The following is a 27,689-nucleotide window of genomic DNA, read 5'->3' on the forward strand; positions in this document are numbered from 1 at the left end:
GGTCCTTGGAGAGGGACATCATGCTTGGGAGGGTGGAGGGACAGCGCAGAAGAGGAAGACCCTCGATGAGATGGATTCATTCAGTGACTGGGATAATAGGTATTGGTGTGTTAGAGACAGTATGATTGACATGGGATAGAGCAAGGTTTAGGGCTGTTATACATAGGGATATATATTAATGATAATTGGTGACTAGAATGCAAAATATAGAAACAGTGAAGAAGGAAAGTTATTGTTTTTTTATGTTCTGTTGAGTTTCTTGCAACTCAGAGCTACCCTATGTACAGTAGCTCTAAACCCTGACCTATCAGGAGCCAGTCTGTTTCTAACACACCTGCTTACACTCATTTACCCGAGTTTCTGTGTCAATTCATTTCATCTGATTTCTTTTCATGAGCTGTTCCTCCACCTTTTTAAGTCCTTCTTGAAGGACTGTTTCCACCTGGACACATGCCCAAAGTATGTGAAATGGAGCTTCAGAATCCTTGCCACCAAGGACAGACCTGTTTGTTCTCTTGGCAGTCCATGATATGTTTAAAACTCTTCTCCAGCATCACAGCTCAAAGCCATCAATTTTTCTTCTATTATCCTTATCCTGTCTAGCTCTCTGATGCATAGTAATTAATTGCAAAAACCATGGTTTGATCAGACACAGCTTAGTCTCCAGACTGAAATCATTGCTCCTCAGTTCTCTAGAGAGGTCTCTAACAGCTCACTTTCCTAATGCAATTAATCTTTTGATTTCCTGACTGCTAGTACCAAGAGTGTTGATTGTGGAACCAAGCAAGCTGAAGCTGATAACAATCTCTTCACCATCTGTCATGATGCTGCCAGTTAGCCCGGTGGTGAGAATCTTTGTTTTCATGATGTTGAGCGTCAATCCATATTGAAGGCTTCAGTCCTTGACTTTCTGCAGCAAATGTCTCGGGTCCTCCTCAGTTTCAGCAAGCAGGTTTACATAGTTAGAAAAAAAGGGCTTGGTTATAGAAATAAAGCTGAAACTAAATTTACCAAATATTATATTTTCAATGATTTGTTAATTGCAAATACCTTTAACTGAAAGACACAAATAATGAATTTACACATGCACTTAATCTCATGGGCTGCATAGGAATCTTATTGATTACATCTGTGAAGAGAATAATTGGAGAAGCTCAATCTTAGCAGTCAAAACTAGGCCAGCCTCAGACTGTGAATCAGACCATCAATTACTCATGTGCAAATTCAAATTGAGACTGAAGAAAATGAAAATATTTCCCCAGAACCAAGATAAGATTTTGAATCTTTTCCATCTGAATTTCAAGATCATCTTAAGAATAGATTTGAAAAATTGAACACCAATAATCAAAGACTAGATAAATTTTGGGATGGTGATAAAAAATTATTCATGAAGAAAGCAAAAGGTCATTTTAAAGACAGAGGAGAAAGAGAAACTGAAATAAATGTCAGAAAAGTCTCTGAAAATTGCACTAGAACATTGAGAAGAAAAAAAAAAAAGAAAAGAAAACATGCCAAAGAAAAAGAACTGAAGAGATGATTTCAAAGTACAACTTGAGAAGGGAAAGCAAAGTATTTATGATGCACAGACACTTGGAATAGGAGAATAAAAAGGGAGGAACTAGTTCTGCATCTCTCAAGCTGAGAAAAATGAAAAACAAATTTAAACTTTGAGTCGCAATATTGAAAGATGCTATGGGAAATATATTGAATGACCCAAAAAGCATCAAAAGAAGATAGAACATACAGAGTCACTGTATCAAAAACGACTGACTCATGCTGAAAAATTTCAGCAAGTACCATGCTAGCAGGAGCTAATGGTAATAAAGGAGGAAGTTGAAGCTGCATTGAAGGCATTGGCAAAAAATAAGGCCCCAGGAATTGATGCGATACCAATTGACTTATTTCAGTTAACAGATGTAACCCTCGATACATTCACCAGTCTGTGCCAGGAAATTTGTAGGACAGCTGTCTGGCCAATGGATTGAAAGAGGCACATATTTGTTTCCATTCCTAAGAAAAGTGATCCAACGGAGTGTGAAAACTATAGAACAACATCATTAATATCACATGCAAGCAAAATACTTCTGCAGATCACTCAAAAATGGTTAGAACACTACATAGATAAGGAACTGCCCAAAGTTCAAGGATTTAGAAAAGGCCAAGGACTGAGGATGTCATTGTTGATGTCAGATGGATTCTGACTTAAAGAATACCAGAAGCATATCTGTCTGCGCTTCATTGACTAAGCAAAGGCATTGTACTGTGTGAATCATAACAAGTTATGGCTAACATACTTGTGTTCATGCAAAACCTATACCTAGACCAGAAGGCTGTTGTGCAAACACAGCAAGGGAACATTATAGAGTTTAAAATTAGGAAGGGAGTGCATCTCTTCTTACCTGATCAATCTGTATACTGAGCAAAGTATTCCAGAAGTTTCACTCTATGAAGAGGAATGTGTTATCAGGATAGGAAGGAGACTCATCAAAAACTTGTGTATGCAGATAGCACAACTTGCTTGCTGACTTATTGTAAAGATCAAAGAATACAGCTGTCAATATGGATTGCAGATGTCAAAAAAACAAAGATTCTTACCACTGGGCCAATAGCCAGCATTAGGGTAAATGGAGAAAAGATTGAAACTATCAGCAATTTCATCTTACTTGGATCCACAATTAACACACTTGGTACCAGCACTCAGGAAATCTGGAAACATGTTGCACTGGGTATGTCTGCAGTTAGGGATATCTCCAAATTATTGAGGAGTAATGATGTCAGTTTGAGGACTAAGGTGTGTCTGATGTGGGCCATTGTCTTTCTGATCACTTGCTGTTTATCTGAGAGCTGGACAATGAATAAGGGTGACAGAAGAATTGATACCTATGAGCTTTGGTGTTGGAAAAGAATGCTGAACATCCCATGGATTGTCAAAAGAAGAAACAAATATGTCTTGGAGAAGATGCAGCAAAGATGGAGGCAAATGATGATGAGGCTTCATCTCACATACTTGAGGCATGTTGGTAGGAGGGGATGTTCCTTGGAGAGGACACGATGTCCGGAAAGGTAGAGGGTAGGTGAAGGAGATGAAGACTCTTCACCAGGTGGACTGACTGCAGCAATGGGCTCTAATGTATCTGGAAGTGAGGATGGCACAGGCTAGGGCAGAGTTCACATCTGCTGTTCGGGTCATAGTTGACTTAATGGCATAATAACATAGTCATCAGGAAAAAAGGGCTATATTTATATATAACTCCAGAATGATATAGTTCCTGTCATAGAAACTATACTTGAAAGGAATATAAAGACATTTGACTATTATAAATATAAACAATTTATTGTTGTTATTAGGTGCTCTAAAATGTCTCTGACTCTTAAGGACTCCATGTACAACAGAAGAAAACTCTACCTGATCCTCAGAGTCCCTGCAGTGCTTAAACTCATTGTGGAAATCACCTCATCAATCCATTTCATTGAGAGTTTTCACAGTGTTAAACAAGTTTTACCATCCTTGCTTCAAAGGAGCACCCTGGTTGCATGTCTAGACAAATTAATTTGTTCTTTGGCAGTCCATGGTATATTCTATACTCTTCACCAGTATCAGAATTCAAAGGCATCAATTATTTTATGGTCTTCTTTCTTCATCATCTATCATTCATGTGCCCATAAAGCAATTATAAATACTATGGCTAGAGTTGAGCCCAATGATAAAGCTGACTTGTGACCCCAAAGGCGTGCAGTTCAAATTTGCCAGCCGTTCTACAGGACAAAGATGGACAATCCCTTCCCATGTGATTTACTGCCTTTGAAAACCCACTGGAGGTATTTAGCTATGGGTTGGTTCTGACTAGATGGCAAAGAACTCTGTACTCTCTAAAATGATATCATACCTTTTTACCACAGTGTAACATAAACATTAAATGTTGATTCCCCCCAATCATTTCACTTCTTGCTATGCTATAGTATATATTTCTTTCATTGTATATCAGATACCTATAACTTACACAGATACTGGAATTTTTAAAGTCAATTTCAATTATTAGTTATTGGACTGATTTAAAACTTAATGACTGATTCATAGCATATGCCATGAAAACCATCCTACTATGAGTTTTGATTAGCAGGTCAGTATAATATAAAAACATTTCTTCCTATCTTCTTTCCTCTTTAATGTTCTAGTGGGTTGTGTTGCCAACCAAATGGCAAGGAGTTTGAATCCACCAGCTGCTCTGCAGGAAAATGATGTATAGACTCCTACTATTTACAACATCTGAAACCATGCTGAAGGGTCAGTTTTTAGTTAGTTGCAACTTGAAGGCAATGAGTTTGAGATTGAATTTCACTATATGATATTTGCTATTGATATTTTGATCATTAAAAAGAACTAATCTTTACCTCTTCTTGTTTTTTAAGATTGGTCACACTATGATAGGGAGGCCAAGAAGTATCTTTCAGGTCACTTCCAAATAGCCCTGTGGAAATCTCTTAGTTCAAGTTACTGCTAAATCTTTTTAGAATATTAGTAACTCTTAGTCTTTAAAATTTCAACCTATGCTATTGGAAAAGATCAAATAAAAATTTTGACAAATTAATATGTCATACAGAGAAATGTCTTTCTCAATTCTTGTTTTGAAAACTTCATGTGGAAGTTATAGCCCTTAATCTTCATTAAGTTACCACTCAAAAATTCCATATATTCTGTACACTTTTGCTAGCATCTGCCAGGATGATTATAGGCCTTTGTTTCCATATTTTCATAAAATATTAAGGTAACTTTAGTGAAATTGTTTTAGTCCTACAACTCCAAATGGAATTTTGTAGAAATAGATTTTTATTGGTATTTCAAAATGGAAATCATTCAGTTTTAAGAGCTACCTATGCTTTTTTAGAATAGAATAAAATTCAGTAATGCAAAATCTTTGTTGTAATGGTGATTTTGTCATCAAATAAATATGAATTTTATCTTGTTGAAATATAAAGCCAGATTCTCAAAGCCAGTAGGATATCTGGTAGGTATGATGGAGGGCACTGGTGTTACCTTTAATGATCTTGAACTATTGAACCATTGTACCATATTATGTATCTGGGGGTAAAATATATGAATGATTCTTTGTCTGGTAGCATGAAATTCCATTTTTAATATGAACTGTGAATTTTTACAGCTGAAAGATAAAAATATCAGTGCATTGTTCATTATTGCATAGGCTAAGCCTTTGTTAAAAACGAAAAGTCCTATAGAATATAGAGACTTAAAGTCTATTAAAAAAAACCCTACTGCTATCATTTAATTTCTGACTCATGATGATAACCTAAGAATCTAAAATAGATGAGTAAAATTTTGTCACGGTGGCCACACATCAATAAACATCTGCCTTTTCTAGATTTAAGGCTACAGTGTTAAATTTATAGTCAAAGTAAAGGAGAAGATGTTCAAGAAGAACTCAGTTCCAGTGTTTTAAGTGACATGACCCACTTCTGCTAAATTCACTTTGACTTATCATAGTGGACAGCATGTTAGCACAGCTATCTTTAAGAAATGCTGGAAATATAACCTATGCTACTGAGAGGGACAATTGACTGATTCCACAAGTGACAGCCAAAATAAAATTGCATCTTGATATTTCTCTTTTGTTATTTCACGTTAAACACACACACTCACACATACATAATCAAACTTTTCATTTTAAATTTGAACATTTCTAAAACATTGGTACAATTTGTGGAGCACTTTTATATGTATCCCTGCGTTCCATTTTCTGTAACTTTCCTTCTTGACATGGTTATATTAAAAATTGAGATAAAGGGGTAAAAAAATAGATAATGTATATATATGTTTGGATGGGCTGAGAGAAAGGCAAAATATAAAAAGATATTGATCAGCAAAATAAAAAATATTCAAGTGAATTCATTCCAATTGTGAATTTGGTATTAAATATGGAATATATTGATAAAATGGAAATGTACATAGTAAATATCAGGCGGTTATATTTGTAACATTTTTGCATTAGTGTAAGTTGAGATATGGTTCAATATTCTGATATAATATCAATTCTTAAAAATTCTTTTGTTTAAAAATGTCCATGACATCATTTAAATATCCTTAAAATTCTAGTTCCTGGCTTATTGTAGGCCACTGCTGTCTAATAGAATTTTCTGTATAATAGGAATGTTCCATAACTGTACAATTTGATGGGTACATTAGTATGACAGCTATTAGATGAGTAAAGCTTTTAAGCACTTACACTGTAACATGGGTAACTAAGGAACTGAATTTTAAATTTTATTGCATTTTAATAAACGAAATGTTTAATAGTCACATATGGCTAACAGTCACTGTATTAAGATCGCATTTTTTAATTACTGCCTTTTTCATTTACAAGCATATTTTAATCACTCTTTACTGTATTATTCTTGAAACATCTTCAGATGAAGTTAACTAGTCTATATTTATATATTTGTTTTATTCTTTACTACCTATTTATTGTGTCAGACACTGTATGAGCACTTTATACATAATGATTCATTTCATTATCACAAGAAAGTTACATTATAATCATCCCCATATTATAAATGTATAAAGTGACATAACCACAGAGTAATTAATTTTTACTTCAGGTCAACAGGTAGTAAATGATTGAGCCAGGTTGTAAATCTCAGGCAATCAAGCTTCAAACCCTTGCCTCTTCACTCCATTCTTTATTGTTTCATTTGGGAAAGTGCTATTTTGTTAAATCAATACATTTGCTTACCAAAAGTGTATCATAGCTGAAGCCCTTCTAAGAACTTCAGTTGTGTGTACATAGCATACAAACCGACTTGTAATAACTCTATAATGCCTTAAGCAAGTTGTTGTCAGATGCCGTATTGCTTTTCTATCCTATTATAATTATCTGAGCAAAAATTCAAAGCTGTGGTTCAGAATGCTTCCTAACATGTTTACTAATTGGAAACTGAAATTTAATTTATCAGAGAGATGAAATTAACTATTGAGTATAATTGACAATAAGCAGGTGCCACAGGTTTGTTCCTATTGCTGAAAAAAGATTATTATTTTTTTTTCCTTGGTACAGTAACAGAGTTCTAAAGTAGTCAAGAAAAATTATTTTCAAAGGGTTATAATATTCAGCTTCAACTTGGGTCAATAAACCGAGAGTTAAAATTACTTAGAAGCGTATTGTCCATAATTAAGTAATCTTACCTGTGAATATTGTAGAATACCTTTAGGAGACATGAAATCTGTCATTTTAAGTATGTCCCCAAGCTTTTTCCAGATTACTCATAAGATTTCTCATTCTCCAGAGAAATGCGATCACTAAGAAATAAATGGCTGTCAAGTCATAAGTAGTATGAGCACATGATGGGGAAAAAAAGGAAATTTTTAGCTTTATAAGGGTTATCTCTCTATTGTAAAATTTATTTTATTCCTTGTTACTTAAGGAATATTATAATCATTGTAGGGTTTATCTTCCAGATATATAATTGGGAAGGTAATAATCCCTTTTAGAAAGGTGGGGGATAAGGCCTTTGGGGACCAGGAAAATATTTTTCCTATGAAATTTTTTGTCAGAAATGCTAATGTTGGTGTTCTTGTCTTTATGTCTATGCATTCTTTAGCTATGAGGATAACAGACCCTTCATCAAGTAAGAATGACCTGAATGACTGATAAATTCCATTTATCAGTGTGGTCCCATGAACCAGCTGTCAGATCAGTACTGAAAAATCACTAGAGCTTCTGTCATTCACATTGAGGCAGAAGAGCAAACTGCAGGAAAAGACACAGGCATACAACTGTTGTGCAGAATTAGTATGCTGCAGATGTATTGCCAAAATATTCTGCATCATCTCTTTTAATTGGCTATCATTTGAATTCAGTGCAACAGTAATAGCGATTCTGTGCGGTACAGACTTGTTTTACTTTTAATAGCTCTCCCTTTTCATTGTAATGTGACTCTGCAATGTATATGCCCACATTTCTGTTATAGATTTGTGCAACATTCATTTAAAATTATTCTCTTATTTAGTGGCATACTTGAAAAATGATTGTATGGGTTTGAAACTACACAGTGGTGATTGATATTGATGAATTGCTATAATAAATAACTAAAAAGGAAGAAAATGCCTTAAGTCATATACAGAAATGAAAAAGTATCCCTTTCAGATTTGACCTCTATCACTTTACTGATGACCTTGTTATTTATGAATATGTTTTAAATTTTGGGGAGAAAGCTGCAAGTCTGTACAACAACAATGAATAAAATAAGCTTTGTGCTGATATTTGGGGGGGGTTTAATGTGCATTTTAAAATTACATATCCTGCAACAATGAACTAAGATTGGCAACCTAAAAGTGACTTTGCTGTAGACTTTCAGTTTGTTCTTCTGGTGAAGAGTCCTTTGTTTTCATTTTGCCCAATGCCATTTCATTGACTTCTTCATACTCTTACTTCTTTATTTAGAACTGGAGCTTTTTTACCCTAATCCAATTTAACCCCTTGGTTTCATCATTCATTATCTGGTGAATAATAACTCACCTGCATATTTTATTCTATTGTTTTATTTCCATACCTCACTAGCAACTTTGCCTTGGTTTAACGGCATTTATTTCCATTTTCCCCTTTACCTATGCTTTTAAGAAGCTGATTGCTTTACCTGGAAACTTTTGATTTCTCTGAATTCAGTTGTAGAATTAAATATTAATACCTAGGATGTTTTCCAATGTTTTAAAAAATCATACCATAAGAATGAAGTTGTTTTTAATTTAATATGCTTAGTGAGCATTTACATCATCTCTTTTCCCTGCTCAAAGAAGAAGGTCTATGAAAGAAGAAAGTAGGATCTTTAGATATCTAGAGTGATTTGTTCATATTATCTCATTTATATAGAGAGGAATTGAAAAGGATTCCAGTTTTATTCTTGGATTCTGACCCTTTGTGGGAGTGGAACCCATTTTATATCATAGCATATAAATAACATAGAAACAAAATACATGGACTCGACCACTGGTTTATTACTAGTGTAAATATCAGTTTGGAGGAAACAAAAAGAATACAATGAGAGTGAGAATTTGTCTTCCTTTCTAGACTTCTTGTTCATGCCACTCCATCGCCATTCTGAACTTCTTTTTTTCTATTGAGTTTAACTTCAAAAAGAGATAAAAGTGCTCTGAATCATTAAGTGGTTGGGGTTTTTTTTCCAGCAGAGCCACAAAATTCTTGATTTCCAAAATCTAGTTTGACAAAATATCTAAGACAGCAATTCAAATGCTGAAAGATAGGAAGTGTAAAAGTAGAATAATGTTGTAGATTCCCCCTCCATTCACCATACCTAAAGGATTTTCTACATAGCTATAGAATTAAGATAAATTTCTAAAATTCATTCATGTACTCCAAATAATGGCTTACTCTAATATAAACTATTGGGGAGGGTGATTAAGCAGTAAAATTCTTAGGATAACTAGGAAATTTGGAAAATGGATATATCAGACCCAACACAAAGGAGGACATTCTAGTCAAAGACTAACCTTATGCCAATGAGACCAGTGGAAACTAACATAGCAGCATAGATTTTTATTTCCCTTGCCATTCATCATCATTACATCCCCATATCATTTGCATATGTACTAATGTGCTGCAAATACAAGAATAATTTATGGTACACATTTGCTTTCGCTTAAACGGATTTCTGTGATCATAGCATTTTCATGCACATATATCTCCTCAAGCTTGAAAACGTGTAGTCTTCATTAAAATTTTAAAATCTTTACACCACCTGTCTTACATTTTGTGTCAATAGAATTTACACAATAATTTTCCCAGTGTCAATAGTGTTGATTGATATCTGTGTGTTGACTAAAGTTCAATCATCTGATAACTTTTAACTTTCTCCTCTCTCTGCAGGTCATGGGTTATAGGTGCAATAGCTCTTCTCTGCCTATTAGGATTGACCTGGGCCTTTGGACTCATGTATATTAATGAAAGCACAGTCATCATGGCGTATCTCTTCACCATTTTCAATTCTCTACAGGGAATGTTTATATTCATTTTCCATTGTGTCCTACAGAAGAAGGTAAGCTAGAATTTTCTAATCAAGAATACATGGAATATTTCTCATTATAGCAAAGCAACCAATTGGATTGCTGTAAAGTAAACATACATCATTGGTTATGTTTGTTTCTAGGAAATAAGTTTATTCTTCAATGCTTGTTTCTGATAACAATAAAAGGAAAACCTACACAAAACACTAGCATAATCATAGATAAAATAATTTAATAGCAAAAACTGAAAGTAAAATATTTTATGATTTGGACAACACACAATAATTTTTTTTCTGGAATTGACCTTATTTAATCTTGAAAATTCTTCTCTCAAGCATATGGAATTAGTGTATTATGTTGTATCTCATAGGACATATATTTGTTATTTTCAGGCGTAGTCAATTTAAGTAAGACTCATAGTGACAACAGATGTAAACCTTGCTCTATCCTGTGCCATCCACATAATTTCTGCCATACTTACTTATCCTTGACATTCACCATAATTACATATCCTAAAATATTTAAGTATTTAAAAGGTAATTTTTGTTGTTGTGGTTGTTTTCTGTTCAGTTGAAATCTACCCATAGCTGACTCTTCATCAGGTTTTAAGAATCATTTAACTGCACTGGAAGAGATTGCCTATCTTTCTCCCACTGAGCAGCAGCTGGTAGATTTGGACAAACTGGTAGATTAGAGATTGCAGTGCAGTTTCTTACCGCAAGGCCACCAGATGTTTAGATATGCAAGATACAGAATTTTATTTCTATGAAAACTAACTTGTTTGTACTATTCTAGGTATTTCATGGCAAGAATAATATAAATATTTAGTTTCTAATTATTGATAGAACATTTAGTATTTGTATACTTATTTTATTTAAAAATATTTAGACAATGCATTTGATTAGAATGTAATATTTAATATTTGTACTCATACCTATAAGTATAAAATACTATCTTAAAAATTAATTTTAACAACTCGATACTGTTCCACTGCCACAAGAAAAATCAAGATTGATTTTATAACTATACTTAATAATTCTATTTGAACCATGTCATCTATAGCTGTTATCACATAGTTCGCAAACCCACATAATTTGGGTTTATATCTCAATCCCTCCACTTAAAAGCCTATGTGATTTTGATTACATTAATAAACTAACCTGCACACACTCCAGTTCCCTCATATGTAACCTTAGAGTAATAAAAAAGAGTTAATAGGCAGCTCAAAGTTATGAGAATCATTGTAATTAACAAATATTACATTGTGAGAAAAATACTAAAAACATAGTAAGTTTATGAAAGCTAGTTATAAATTTCACACTGTCTTGACCAACATGAAATTTTTATTTCAGTTGATTACGACGTTCTTTTAAATTCATGAGGGTTGACAAGATCTTCTCTCTCTTCACCTATGCATTCCACAAAAACCATAGACTTAAAGAGTTCTAGAACCCTGATGCTTTCCCCAGCAGAGCTTTGGGACTTTAGTGGGTAAGGCATTGCACTACCAACACAAGGGCTGATAGTTCAATTTGACCAGCTGATCCACAAGGGAGAGATGAACAAAATGTGATTTACAGCCTCTGAAAGCCCAGTGGAGGGGCAGCTACAAGTTGGTTCTGACTTGACAGCAATGAGTTGTTGTGGAATCCTTTTCTCAAACTTTCATTATTTCACCATGATTGTCTGTAGTACCTACCATAAAGCTAACCTGTTGCTTTCTTAGATATATAGTGGCATTGAACTGTGGTACTTTGTTTACATTTTATTGTCATTTTACCGCTCACAGAGAGTAGCTTTCTTTGTAAGGCATAAAAGAAGTAATCTCTAGTTTTAAGAATTGAACATGTTCTGAGAGAAATGGAGTTTTGACAAAGGTCTTAGTGAAGAATATTTCATGTTGAATACATGACCTTAAATAATCAACTCCATGTGAAACATGTGCCATTAAATAAACATAGCACAAATTGAACATAGCTTTGAAAACGAAACTGAAGGTTTTGCTATTGTTAATTAAAGTTCTGCTTTTCCAAATATGGTTTCTGCTAATTCAAATAACAGATTGCAGAAGGGTATTTTTTATAATTAAAATATGAGTTATTGATAATAAGTGCTCTGAAAATGAAATGGTAATATATAGAAAGATTTCTTAAAGAGAAATAGAAAATCCTATAATTTTTTTCCCTCATAGATAAAAAGAAAAATAGGGCTCAAAATGTCTACCTCTAGAGTTCCTACTTTGAGATAGTAAGGTGACCTAAACTACAAAGATATCTACTTATCAAAATGAGTCAAATATTATTCTGTTTGAATATTAGGTAGAGTGGTTTCTAAAATTACCACAGATACAAACAGGAATTAATAAAGTATACCTGAGGACTATAAAAGTATATTGCAAAAAAGAGGTTATGTTGTAATGGATGACTTCTCATTCAATGCATTAAAATTACATTTCGTTAATTGTATTTGAGATCCAAGTAGCAATTTTGAACCTCAGCTTCCCCAAATTAGTCTAGAGTTTTTAGTCTTTTTAATACACTTAGCATAAGTTAACTTTCCATTTATATGTATCATCAAGCTCAATTCTGTGATGAATTAGAATAGTTTAGCAAACTGTGAATCATGGATCATGGATCATAATTGGCCACTCTCCATTTACTTGGCCAGCCTGCAAGCCAAAGATGGGATTTAAATTTTTAAATGCTTGCATTTATAATTTAAAAGAAGTATGTACATAATATGCTTGGTTTTGCTTCTTAATATAGAAAGTACAAAATATTTCCTTTTTGTTCTTTGTGAAAATTCTACCATACTTGATTTAAATGTGTCATCTTTTTATTCACTACAATTTATAATAAATGTATTATTCTTTCATTTATTCTGTTTTGAATTTTTAAAATTTTTGTGGCATCTTCATTTAGTATCAAAAATAGAGTAAAATCAAAGAATACAGAAAATTTGGGATGATAGTTTTACTATTTTTCTCCCACAAAACCTCAGGAATTTTTGTTGACAATTTCAAAAATAGAGTGGGAATATTTTTAGACCAATTAATTGAGTTCAGTAATTGTTGTTGTTGTTGTTACTGTGTGCAGTCAAGTTGCTTGTGACTCATAGTGACCCTATGTACAACAGCCCTAAAACCTGCTCTATTCTGTGCCAATATTATTGCCTCTGACACACCTAACCCCATTACCCTGGTCACTAAATCAATCCATCTCATCTAGGGTCTTCCTCTCTTGCACTGTCCCTCCACCCTTGCAAGCATGACGTCCCTATCGAAAGACTGATCCCTCCTTGTAACATGTCCAAAGTATGTCAGATGAAGCTTCAGAATCCTTGCCTCCAAGGCTGAGCCGGGTCTCACCCTCTCTAGGACGAACCTGTTTGTTCTCTTAGAAGTCCATGATATATTTAATACTCTTTTCCAGCACCACAGCTTAAAGGCATCAATTCTCCTTCTATCATCCCTAGTAATTGTCCAGATTTCTGATACATAGCAAGTAATTGCAGATTATGGCCTGGATCAGGCACACCTTAGTCTCCAACCAAATTCAGTAATATGCCCACATTAATTGTTGTTGGGTTGGAGTCAGCTTGACAGCGAACACTACCAATATCCACAATAATATGTTTGCTCTTTTGAGTTGGCTTATGGAGACATAAATTGCTCCATATTTTTAGGTTTTGGACTTTACAGGGTGATTTACCTAGTAACTTTGTTAAGCAAATAAAACTTTCTTTTCTTTTCTTTTTAAAGTAACTATAACCTATTTTTCCACTCTTACAGACAATAGTTATATTTATAATGGAGCCAATTATTTAATACACTCTTACAGAGTTCTATGATTATTTTACTTTTGATGGTATGAAAGAAACATTACGTTAGTAAATATATTCTTCTTGTCACCTATGTTCTAGAAAAACATTAAAGTAAAATAATAAATTCTTGTCTAATTAGGGGTAATTCAGACGGAGCATATGTGAAATGTACAAAAGGCGAAACAATCAAGTAACTTTTGTTATACGTTTTTAAAAATTATTCATGGACAAGACCCCTGTTATATTACTTTATTCTTTTTAAAACATATGCTTCCCATTTCAAATTTAATCACAGTAAAATAAATTCAGTATAATGGTTCAGTAAGTAATGTCCCTAATGTAGGATTTGGCATTACCAGCTATCTTGATTTACTTATTGTTTATGTTGAAAACACATTTAGCCTTCTTTGGAAAACGCAAATAGCCCATGATGATTGCCTGTGGTTGCTATGTCCCTATCTCAATCTCCTTCTCCCTTTCTTATTCTTTCTTGCTTTCCCTCAGTGTTTGTCTCTTTCTCTCCCCACCTAAAGAATTTGTTTTGACTTAAATTGTTGTTGTTATATGCCATCAAGTCAGATCCAGCTCACAGCTGGTCATCCAGCAAATTTTGGAGGCACTAAGTCACAGGTGTAGAGTACATCTTTATTCTGTGCAGCAGCTGGTCGATTTGAACCGTGTTCATTTGAATTGGCAGCACAGCTTCTTACCACTTGACCACCAGAACTCCCTAGACTTAAATTAGTTTATGGGGGGGGGGGGAAGAAGCAAAACTTTCTTCAACAGAATAAAATATCACTTGTTGAATATATAAGGGAATAAGGGGGAAGTGAAGGAAAATGATGGTACAAGTTTTGATACTGAAGAGTCACTTCATAAGTTGACTGAAATGACTGTTGAAAAGTGTTTTGTACATGGGTCACTAGAAGTCAGGGTTGACTCAATGGCTTAAAATAGAGATAAAACTCTTCAAATACTGTGCATAACAATTCTTATGACTTTCCTCAATTAAATAGAAAAAATATCATTAATTTTATTAACATAATCAACTAGATGTTTAAGGTTTGTTTCATTTTTTGTGTGATTTTTGGAGTTATTTTATTTTTATTTGTTGTTGGTTTTGTTGTGCTTTTTTTTTTTTTTCTATTCTAGAGCTCAGAAAGAAGGTTGAGGTTAACACTTCATACTGGTCTCAAACCTCTCTATTTCTCTCAAACTCATTGCCCTGGAGTCAGAATTGACTTAGTACTGACTCTCTTTTGGCTTCCAAAGGCTGTAAGTTACAGAGTTGGATAATCCACCTTTTTCTCCCTTCAGAGCTGACAGTGGACGCAATCGTAGAGAAAGGCATGACCTTTGTGTAATCAGCACATCTTTCTGTAGACTACCCCAACATACTCTACACTTAGAATGTATTTTTCTCTCATTTCCTATCTCATAGCTGATGAACTCCAACCCTTTTAGTGAAGATTTACTTAGAAGCTCCTTTTTTAGGGTCACCTATAGCAGGGTTTTATTCTTTTCCATAAGAGATTGATATGAGACAAGACTGAGATAACACCGGGGCACTTAGAAACAGCCTACATCCAGGCATAGTCAATGCTACAATTAATGTAACCTTGTATCTATAAGTGTTTTCTACCAAATAATAAGCATTTCATAAGTATGAGTGCCTCCAGTACATATGAATACATTCTCTTTCTTTTTTTCTTGGACAGAAGCACTGTGAAATAGTAAATTTTAAATAATTACTTTATGTTTCATTTAGACTGTTTTCTTTAGCTCTTAGTTTTAAATAATATTTTCCAGAAAGTATATGAATGCAATATTGCTTTGAGTAAATTTATATTAAAGTATTATATTTCCTAATTTTGGAAGTTGTGAATCCAGGTAAAATTTTATGTATTAATAACTAAGGATAAAGTGTACATAGTGTATATGATAATTTAATTTATACATATTGAACTAATTAAATAAGTTATTCCAGAATGTATCCGTACGTAGTTAATGAATACATTCTTGTTATTGGGATTAGGAGTAAGATTTAGGTCAATTACCATTTCATTTCTTGAATATCATGTTTAATTAAGTAAGTTATAATGAAAGAAATAAGATATTTTTATGCACCTCCTTTAAAACGTACTTACCTACGTTCTCTATAATTTTATACAATTGAGATAAAATTTAAATCACATTCATTCACGCTTTGTAGTCAAGTCAGAACCATCTCATAGCTGACTTTCCACCAGATTTGAAGACTATAAATTTTAACAAAAGAGATTGTTCATTTTTGTCCCTCAGAGCCTCTGGTGGATCCCGAGGGACTATCCAACTAACTAGATTTCCCTAAAATTTAATTAGTAATGTTATAAAGAATATCAGTAATAGTTGTCCATGATTATTACATTGAACTCTTTAGAGATAATAAGTTACAAATATATTTAATTTTATATTCTGAAGTTAAACTTTTTAATTCAGAGAAAGAGATTTCAAACACAGATGTCTAGATTTAAAATTAATGTTCAGTCCAGCATAATCTTCCTTGCCTTTAAATATTTTTTATTTTTTCCTCTAAAACTCTTTCCTCCCCCTTCAATTTCACTCCTTCCTTCCTTAATTTCTCCTCTCTGTTCCTCCCATGTGCAGTCCATTCTTCCTTTCTATTTTTAAATTTCACACTAAACTTCTGCTAAAGAATAATAACCACAATTCTTTTGTAACAATAGTGTCAACTTTGTCAATCTAAGCAGTGTCTTAAAGTATCTTAAGGTGTTACTAATTTAACTATGAAGTTGTACCAGCTTATTGTGATTGAATGAAGTTGTGTGTGTGTGTGTGTGTGTTGAATAATTTAATATTTCAAAATTGCCAGCTGGTTGGCATGAATAGAACTACTTTATGTTGTAAAATATATGCTCAAAAGACCTTTTATCTGTAAGGGAAAGCAATTATTATAATGGTTATCTTAATATAAGACTCAAATACATTTTGTTCCACACTTTCTACTGAAGTGAATTACTTGCTAACAGAAGTTAATGTTTCATTGGTCAGGTAAGAAAAGAATATGGGAAATGCCTGCGAACACACTGCTGTAGTGGCAAAAGTACAGAGAGTTCCATTGGCTCAGGGAAAACATCTGGTTCTCGAACTCCTGGACGTTATTCCACAGGCTCACAGGTAAGTAACATTTGTTCATTAAAAGCAATTATCACTTTCCTGTATTTTGTTATGAGCTGACGTTTCTTATTGAACTGTATTCATTTCTGTCCCAATTATGCAACACATCAAGTATATTGTTTTGTTATTTTACCACATCTAAGATAGGAATAAGGAGTCTTGGTTACTTCTTTTTGTGTGCCTTCAAGTTGAAACAGACTCATAGCTGACCCTCCAGAAGGTTTTCAGAGGCAGGAAATTACACAATGTTACAAAATTGCACTGCAAACCCAAAGGCACATACTTCAAATCCACCGCCTGCTTTGCAGAATAAAACTGAGCAATTTCCTCACCTGCAATTTACTAACTCCTATTAAAGGGTTAGTGTCAGGTTACACCTCATCACTGTCCCCACAGCCTAGCTAGTTACCTCTATTATGGTGGCTTAACAGCTATTGATGTAAAAGATGCTGATCAACTGCGAACCATGTGTCTGCAGCAGAGGCAACTGGAGACCACAGTCTCGGGGAAGCTAAGCGTGACTGGTGAAGCCTCAAAGATTCATTTTACTTATAAATTTACACGTGGCCATGTGATTAGGTTTAAGGCTGCATATAGAAAAGAAAAATCCTACCGCCACACACAGTGACTGCAACAATAGTGTTGAGCTCAACAGAGATTGTAAGGATAGCTCAAGATCAGGCAATATTTTTATCTGTTATAGTAGAGTTACTCTGAGTTTGAGATGACTCAAAGATACTATAACTGTAATAATAATTTCTAAGCATGTTGTGAAGCTTGAGTATGTGTGTATGTATTTTTAGTTCTTATAATAGAAAAATATTTGTGTTCAATAAATAATAGTTACTACCCTTTATAATTATGACAGAGTAATTATATTTATATTTAAACTTCTTTCATGCATTTTATTCACTTCTATAGTTAAAATATACTACTCTCATAAAAATATTGTTTTTAAATCTATAATAGTTTCTCTAATTGATGGACAATGTAAACTTGCATAAGTCTAGTCTTTTTTTAATTAAAAGTATAATACATTTTTAAAAACAAATATGTACATAATGCATTTTTAAATCTATTATTTTTGTCTTCCCTAAGTAAGATGATTTAATAAAAGCCTAAAATTTCCACCTATATTAAGTTGTAACTTTAGGGTTCTGTTTTCACTTTTTTATGCTAGAGAACTTCTAAAATACTTATATGTGCATTTTTCTTTTTAATTTAGAAATATTAAATTCATCCAATGTAATATCAAGTACTAAGTAAAGGCATATAAATTTCCTTATGACCTGACTTTTCCATCTGTTATTGGGCTATAAAATAAATCAACAAAACCAAAATGTCACACTGTGAAAAATAGTAGCAGAGAAACAAAGACTAGTCATACCAGCGTATCCAGGTAGTTAATTGAATTGAGTCCTGGGTAAAGATCTTTTAAGAGGTACATCTTTTATAGCAATCCAAATGATAAGGAAGAAGTTCACGGGAAGGGAAGTAAGGAAGAGAAAATCGGCAATACTATGTGAGAGAGTTTTGCAACTTTAGGATTAAGAGGGATATCCTTGAACCAAGTGGGTAATTGAATGAGAGATGAAGTCAAAGAAGGCATTTTTTCTTTTTTAGCCAGTAGTGTGATTTTAAAAGGATGTGACAGATGTCATTCAGTCATTCACACTTAATAGAGATTATCTGGCAGATATGTAACTAATGAAGGACTGTGGATGACAAAACTAAAAAGTAAAAGTCATTCAACACCCAAAACATACATCTCTTGGAACAAATCACTTATGATAAGTTGATAATGTATGTACACTTTCACACACATATAGTCACAGACATGAATAAAATTATGGGGTGGGTGGTTCATTTTTTTAGCAAAATTTATGAATGGAAAGATTTTCCTTCCTATTTTGGCCTTTCTTAAGATTACTATGTCATTAATTTCTCATTTCTTGACATTTTACTTATTTTTAATATAATATTTCAAACATAAAAAAAAAGTTGGCCAAGTGGCATTGGATCTTAGCAGAAAGTAAAGAGTACCAGAGAAGTATCTATCTGTGTTTCATTGACTATGCAAAAGTCAATTTACTGTATGAATTCCAACAAATTGCAGCCAACCCTGAGAAGAATGTGAACCCAGAATACTTGATTATGCTCACGTGAAACCTATACTTGGACCAGGAGCAGTCCTCAGAACAGAGCAAGGAAACATTGCATGGTTCAAAATCAGGAAAGGAGTATGTCAGGGATCTGTCCTGTCTCCACACCTTTTCAATCTGTATGTGGAAGAAATGATTCAGGACTCTGGGCTTTATAAGGAGCAATGTGGCATTAGGATTGGAGAAAGACTCATCAACAACCTGCAAAATGCAGATGACACAACCTTGCTTCCTGAAACTGAGGAGGACTTAAAGTGTTTGCTGCAGAAAGTCAAGAACTGTAGTCTTCAGTATGAATTGAAGCTTCAATTTCAAGAAAACAAAGATTCTAGCCACTGGGATTGTTTGTATAGCATTCTTTTTCTTCCTTATCAAATTATCTCATCTTAGCAAGATTATGAATACCTAAGCTAAATATTTTCTTAAAAAACTAACAATTTTATACATAAAGAAAATTCATTCACTTATTGCCATCAAGTTGAAACCAAATAATAAAAAACGACCCTCCACATAGGTGGAGATTGCTCAACTTTGTCCCGTGGAGCAGCTAGTGCACTTGAACCACATGCCTTTAGCTTGGCTGTGCAACTTTTTACCCAGTGGTGGTGTTGTGTACCGTTAAGTCAGAACCAACCCAGAGCTGCCCCTCCAGCTGGTTTTCAGAGGCAGTCAAGCATATGGAAAGAGATTGGCCATCCTTCTTCTACAGCACAGTTGGTGGATCCGAACTATATGCCTTCAGATTCATGGCATGGCTTCTTAACACTCTGCCCCCAGAGCTTTTTTACCTGCTACATTCACAGAATTACAATAAAAAGTTTGTTTATCTTGGAAATGACAAAATTAAATTGTCATTTTCTAGCATGTACTTCCTATATATCTTTAATATCCTTAAATTGGTATGCTATTTTGGTGCCCTAGTGATAAGGAGTTGTGCTGCCGAACCAAAGTTCACATTCGTCAGTTACCACATAGGATAAGGATGGATAATCTCCTTCTATGTGATTTAGAAACTCTGGAGACCTGCTGGAGGGTCAGCTATGAGTCTATTCCAACTCCATAACACATAACAGAACAACACATTATAATGAAGCCTTTTTCGTAGTTATAATTGCCTTTGTTATAGGCATTTAAGAAAGTGCTTAATGAGATAAAATGATTATAATTAATTTTATGTTTTCATGTTCTTATGTGCCTATACTCCACCAATGAAGAAGCTCTTTGTCAGATACTAGGAAATAAATGTCCACATGTATCTATATTTGAAAGATAATTACTTGTGTAAAAATTCTCGATGGCACATGACAACAAGAATAACAAAAAATTCTCTGCTACTTGAGTTCATTTTCTTCCTTTCCCCCTACCCAGAGCCGAATTCGTAGAATGTGGAATGACACGGTCCGAAAGCAGTCAGAGTCTTCCTTTATTACTGGAGATATAAACAGTTCAGCATCACTCAACAGAGGTAATTAGAAACTCTTTTTAATATATTTATTGTTTGGTGATTTAAAAGTTCTCATATGTATTGGCCTATTTTCAATCTCAAGTCTTTGTTCCATTTGATAGGAATATTACAAGTGTATAAAACCTGGTTCAGTGTAGCAGTCTGTTCCATTATTCATAAGCCTCCTATTTTCCCCCAAATCTTGAATTTTCAGGAAATCTTTTATAAAAGGATGTTTAAAAAATAGAAGTTTCTTTTTGTCTAGTCATCTGCCACTGCTATAAACTGGTGAGCTGTCAAGCCTCATTGGAAGCAGTGAAAATGAGCAATTATGTGGCTGTATAGTCGGCTAAGCATCATAGAGTTCCACATTGTCCCAAGTAGAAAGCAATTTCACAGTCTTTGTGGAAGTGAAAATATACTGACTAATACATACTAAATGCAAACTGTGTACTTGGGGGAAAAATCACATCTAATCTTAATCTATAAAATAATAATCTAGATAATAATGTATACTTAATGATCTAGGAGAAAAATATTTTATTAATATTATGGTTAAAATGCTCATAAGGCACCATTTAGAGTTCTGAATTCATTAAATTACCTCAATCTACTGTTTATTTCTGGTTATTATTTTTCCGTTCTTACTCTTTCTTTTAGTGTGTGTGTGAGTGTGTGTGATTAAAGCTAATTTGACTGCAGTAAAATTATTAGAAGCAGTATTTATGGAGAGCAAGAGGATGTTACTTTCAGTGTTGGAAAATATTTAGAATGTAATTTTTTTATTGGAAGGTCATGTTTGTCAGAACTTATCACATCCACTCAAATATTTTTATGCACATTTTCAATAATTAGTATTATTACTAATATTATTTTCCTTACCCTTAGCGTTGAGTAGATTGTTTTCAGACTATTTCTGACAATATTTTATTACATCAAATTATATTTAGAAGAAAATAAGATAACAATTATGGTTTAGTACTAAGAAATACTCAGATTTTCTGGTAGTTTAATTACATTTACTCAGATAAGTTTTATTTATAGAGATGTTAGAACAGATAGCATTCAACTTGAATTTGATATAGGAATTCCTGTTGTAATACAATCTTACATAAATTTGATGTTGTTTGGTACAATGGTGTAGTAACCATAACCTAGTGATAAGTTAATTTCTCTATATCACTTTTGTTTAATTAGGAGCAATGAGTAGAAAGTCCTTTAAATTTGAAGAAAGAAAATATATTATTTTGATGTAAATAAAACAATTACTAAAGTATATTCATTTGATCTTTTTAATTTTACTGCTTATATTGTGAAATTTTACTTAAATTTTTATATAACTTTCTACAAAACTTGGGTTTTTATATAACTTTCTAAATTATAGAGAATGAAGCATAACTATCATAAAGCCTATGAATTATTTAAATTATGTAGTGACTACTTTCCCTTACTTAAATAATCTCACAAATAGAGAATTTAGAGTATGTTCCTAACAACAAAACACTTTCTTAAAACATATTAGTGAAAATATCTTCCATTTATAATCACAGTAGCACAGTGTTTATGTAAACAGAGAATGATGTATTTTAAATTTGCATTGCTTATTTAGCTATTATGAACACGAATGAAATATGGTAGATTTTTTTTTTTAATTTGGTCTACTAGGAAAATCTAAGTGTATCTGAAGGTGGGTTATTAAGTAGTTAAAATAACTTTTAATAGATAAGTTTTTATGACTGAGTTAAGATCAGTCACCTAAAATAAAATCATTTTGCTCTTTTTCAGTTTCTTCTGACTAATTTCATCAACTTGTAAAAGAGTGGTACCAAGCTGTCTGGGTTAATTTTAAATATATGATAATATTTTATATTGACTGGCCATAAGTCTGTTTATTTAATCCTCTAATTTTAAAATAGTTCTTACAACTATTGAAGGAAGTATAAAATTTCTTGTGACATATTACTTGAACATTGATTTTAAGGAGAGGGATAAATTGAATTTATAATTTTAAATGTGTCCAGTTGGTAGTCTTTTTCATCAGGATATATACACATATATCCATCCTTTTACTTAGTGATTGTGATGGTGATAACAATCACAGCGATCTTCTTGATTTCTCATGTTAATTTCTTAGTCTCCAAGTCAGCATTTCTTGTTTTATTTTCATCTCATTTTTTTAAATCTTAGATGAATAAAATATGTTAACATTTTATATCTTCATATTATATCTCTGGAGATAGTCTTTAACCTTCCTCTTTAATCTTGTCTTATTCCCCAGGCTCCTATCTTCCCTGCATTCAGGCGTGTGTATCATACTTAGGTAGGTGACATCCAAGATTCACCTTCCCAGATAAACACTTCAGTCACCTCAGCAACATAATTATTCACCTCTGTTGATAAAAAAAAATATTTTCTATTATTAAAGTAAAAACATAAACCCTGCATCTTTACATATTCATATATATCCTAACTTCCTATTCATTCTTAAGTTTCTTAAGCTAGTGATACATTTTTTTCCCCAAAGTCCATTTTTATTTCTTTCTAAATTTGATCTATTAAATCTCTTATTTTTACCCTGATAATACTTCTGGTCTTTTAAAACTGTAAGCAGATGCAAAAACATTATTTGTATTTCTAGTTTAGGTTGTTTTTTCCTATTCATCTCATAGCCTAATTCATCAAAAGTATTGTTTCAAAATTCTGTATGTCTTTTTCAACTTATTCCTAAATGGAATCCATCATTATCATCTTTAGGCTCCATTAATAATAAAATAGCCACAATACAGTGCAGAATTTTTTTCTATATTTCTTATATTTTTAAAGCCATCTGTAAGAGTCTTTCTTTAGACCAACTTGTTGTACTGTATGTATTAGATTACCTTTCTATATATCCCAACATAAAATCCTGATTACAGTTAGGGTATAATTTCTTGGAATCATATAAAATTCTAGAAGATCTGTTGATAATTTTCTCATTATATAGTATTTCTTATTTATTATCATAATCAGTTTTTTGTTGTATTACAACCTCATCTCTTTAAACCTTCCTTCATATTTTTTGGTTAAATATATTTGTGAAGATGTTTCCAAAAATATTCTCTACCTATCTTTAAAATATTTTTCCCACTGGCTTTGTTGGAACAAACCTAGAATTCCTATGGGCCAATACTAACAAATTGATTATACCAGTACCACACTATATGCAAGCGAAAGTTGTGGGACACACATAAGGGGATAATTGATTACAGAGACTTTCAGGAAAGTTTAATTTTCATCTGAAAAGTTTTCACAAAGTCAGGAGGGCAAGGGGCAGCATTTTTGTTGTTGTTGCTGTTTGTAGGTGCCATGAAGTGGACTTCAACTCTTAGCACCTCTATGAACAAAAATTCAAAGCCCTCCTTCGCGCTCTCCTTTCTCTGCCTTTGTCAAGCCCAGTGTTGCAGTTACTGTGTCAGTACATCTTACTAAGTTCTTCCTCTCTTTGATTCCTAGAGTGGGGTGAGGCAGGGTCATCCATTGACCCAATCTTTTCTATTTTACACATACCTTGAAGGTTTAGTCAATCTTCAATCTCAGAATTTCCCTGCCCTGTTAGAAATTAAAAAAAACAAAACAAAACAAAACAAACTTTATTATCTCCGGCTTCCTAGTAGTGGCAGGAATGGATGTTAACAGAACAGTCTTTCCCCCTGGTATTTCCAACACTTAACACTTGCTGGTCAAATTACATCCTAAGCAATTTAGATTCACAATGCTGTAAGAACTTGAATTTTATTTAAAAATGAAACATACACTGAGAAATTTCACTGGCAGTTTGCTTATTTGTTAAAATATTTCCACTAATTTTGTAGATCTAGGTTGAAATAGGACCATTTCTGAAATTAGACTTCATTAGGCTTCTTCTTATCGTAAGTAGCATAATTACATTTCTCATTTTGTTTTTATTTAATTGGTTAGATTGAGATTACATATTTCAGTTGACAATAAAGTGTTGCTAGACAGTTTCCACCAATACTGTGTATTTACATGAATTACAAATAAAGTAACTCATATCCCACTCTAGCCTTTACGTAACAAGGAAAAAAATACTGTGCTTTTTCTTAGTGGTACAATTAAGAAAAATACTTTATTCTTCTGAAACTATGAATAGACAGTTTGGTGTTAGATTTCTGCCTAATCTCCCAACAATCTAGCTCAGCAGCCTCCTACACAATTAATTATGAGTTCAAATTGGAGATCTGACCACCGAGACAATATTTAACACAAAAGACTGATTTGTAGATCTGTTGTACTTATTTATAACTGTGGTTATTGTTGTTTTTTGAATAACATCGAGTTGGAACCAACCCTTAGTGGACCCTTCAGTGGATTTTCAGAGACTATTTATCTCACAGAAAGAAATTACCCATCCTTCTCTGGATGAGCTGCTGGTAGATTTGAACTGCATGCCTTTGGAATTGCAGTACAGTTTCTTACCACTAGGCCAATAGAGCTCTCTCATTTATAATGTGAGTGGATTCTTTTTATAGTCTGAATAAGCTTTCTCAGTAAATCTCTTACTTGGATGGTCTCTGGCAATATATTTCCTTGCAGAGCGTTATAAAAAGAATTTGTCTCTCAACTAGTGACACAGCCAGGGAATGATGCTACCATCCATAGACTTCCTTTTCTTTTTCTTCCCTCTTTCTGATCATTTTTTAAAAATTATTATTCATTTCAATGAAATGAAAACTTACAGAGACCATCCATAGACTTTCCAAGTAGTTGATTTTCTCTCTGCGTTTTTACTTAGTGGTTGTTTTGAGACCTGCCCCTAAAAATGAGGGGCCTGAGTTTTAACCTTTTGTTTTGGCAAATGCGTAACTCTCAATGTTAATACAGTAAAGTAAGAAAGAGTACTTACTTCTGAAAATTCTTATGAAGAGAAAATGAGTTAATATATGTTAATGACTTATAATACCAGCTATAGTCTGTCAGTTTAGGATAATGTGGTGACAATCCCCATTGCTATGATGCTGTTATCCATGGATGATATAGCCAGAGGACTCCGTATAGCCAAGGAGGACTCAATAAGGCAAGACTGTGTCTCACATACTTTCAGCCAGTCCTTAAAAAAGAATATTTGAAAAAGCAGAGGGACAGTGAATGAAAGGAAGATTTTCAGTGAGATATGTTGACCCAGCAACTACAACATGAGTTTAAGAACAGCAGAAAATGTAGAATGACTCAAGATGGAAATGGAATCAACAGGATGGCACCTAGCAACAGTGATGGTGTGAAACAGTTTGTATAGCATATTACACACATGTACAGACACATATAAAAATTGTTATGTGGCATAAATTCACCTACAAGTCATAGCAAGTCCTATGTACAGCATCTCTGAACCCTGCCCTAACCTGAGCCAGGCTACATATCAAAATAGCCACTATCAAGTTGATTCCAACTCATAGCAACCCTCCTTAAGATTTTTAAGACTGTAAATCTCACTGAGAGAAGACAATTTATCTTTCTCTCTAGTGAATTTGAACCATCAGAAAATTTAGCTTTTAGGTTTACAAACACTACAGACTCTACTAGAATAGCTCCCTAGAAGATACTAGAGTTATTATTGTTAATATTATTATATTAATATTAATAATTAATATTATTGATATTAATATTACTTCAGAAGTTTACTAATAGTTTCTAATGTATCATAACTGGACCTTTTGTATTCTTAAGTTATCAGATACTAAAATTTATGACTACATATCTTTTTCTCCTTCCCTTATTTGACAGAAGTGGAGACTAGCTGAATGCTAAAAAAGTACAAATATGTATTTACCTAAGAAAGTACTTGAGGCTGACAAAAAGAACAAACTAATAAAACAGAATTATCTCTTCTAAATGAGAAATTATGTGCAAAGTACATCTGCATATTTTTACTTTCCAGTTTTGATTTCTAGCCATTCTTTAATAGAAATAGTGCATTTCTTCTTCCCCTGCCTAGGATAAGATGACATGCAAGTACTGCCTTCTTCGCCAACCCCCCCCCCCCCCCCAACCCCGCTCCTCTCCTTGAAAAGCAAAAGAAAAACTCCCTCATTGGTACACAATACCCCCCGCACATCCCCCAACCCCACCTGGCCCCCCCCCCCGCCCAAACTATCATCCCCTTCAGGAATTTAAGATAACATAAATTCAATTCAGACAACCCTGCTAAATAAACAGTGGGACTATGACCGGCCCCTTTTGAACTCCTGTCTTTTCAGAGTCTATCTCTTCTTTGGGCATGTTGCTAGGAGGGGCTATTCCTTGGAGAGGCACATGATGGAAGGGTGGAGCATCAGTGAAGGAGAACAAAACCCTCAGCCCAGTGTATTGACATGATGACTACTATAACGGGCTATTGTGTGTCAGGAAGTGTGAGTATGACACAGGTTAGAACAGGATTCAGATTTTTGTATTCATAGAGTGGCTATGAGTCATACTTGGCTCCACGGCATCTAACAACAACATATCATCTTCCCAGAAGCATGGTCACTGAGTCAGAAGAAAATTTCTAACCAATAACCTACATTATCACTCAGACCTCTAAACAGATTTCATTTTTGTGCTTTTGTAGAAATATGCAAATGAAAAAATGGAAGTGTATTTGATTGCAATTAATGGCACATAAATAAAAGGAAGTAGGGTGAAACAATCCCACTCATTGATTGTGTTTTATTAATGTTAGCACATATTATTTGGCTTGTTGTTGTTATGTGCCATTGAGTTGCCCATGATTTGTAATGGCCCTATGTACAATAGTTCTTTTTTTTTTTTTATTGGGAAAAACATATCAGGGGACAGAAGGGTGAGGATGGGCCAGGATGCAGCTGCAGAGCTACACAGTTTGGTCAGTGGGGGGAGCAGGTGTAGGAAATGATGAGGGTCCAGTGGGGACCAGATGCTACACGGGAATGAGAAACATTTTCCAATGGTAATTAAACCAACTGTCTTATTGATTTGGGAATTGGATGCTGACTCTCTGGCTTCTTCATGCTGAACAGGGGCGTAGATGTAAAGGGGG

At 33.6% G+C, this 27,689-nt stretch overlaps 1 protein-coding gene across 1 annotated transcript in view; it reads left to right on the plus strand.

The window, feature by feature from the left end:
* The window catches only part of LOC102863523 (latrophilin-3-like), an 807,096-nt gene that overhangs the window by 743,055 nt on the left and 36,352 nt on the right, over positions 1–27,689 (plus strand). The window contains exons 20-23 of the mRNA XM_006891975.1: positions 7,612–7,638; positions 9,894–10,062; positions 16,904–17,029; positions 20,560–20,656. Coding sequence (XP_006892037.1) covers positions 7,612–7,638; positions 9,894–10,062; positions 16,904–17,029; positions 20,560–20,656 — 419 coding nt within the window. The remainder of the gene's footprint in view (positions 1–7,611; positions 7,639–9,893; positions 10,063–16,903; positions 17,030–20,559; positions 20,657–27,689) is intronic.

Source organism: Elephantulus edwardii, unplaced genomic scaffold (genome assembly GCF_000299155.1).
Source record: "Elephantulus edwardii isolate Elephantulus edwardi_28Jun2011 unplaced genomic scaffold, EleEdw1.0 scaffold00107, whole genome shotgun sequence".
Classification (NCBI taxonomy): Eukaryota; Metazoa; Chordata; class Mammalia; order Macroscelidea; family Macroscelididae; genus Elephantulus; species Elephantulus edwardii.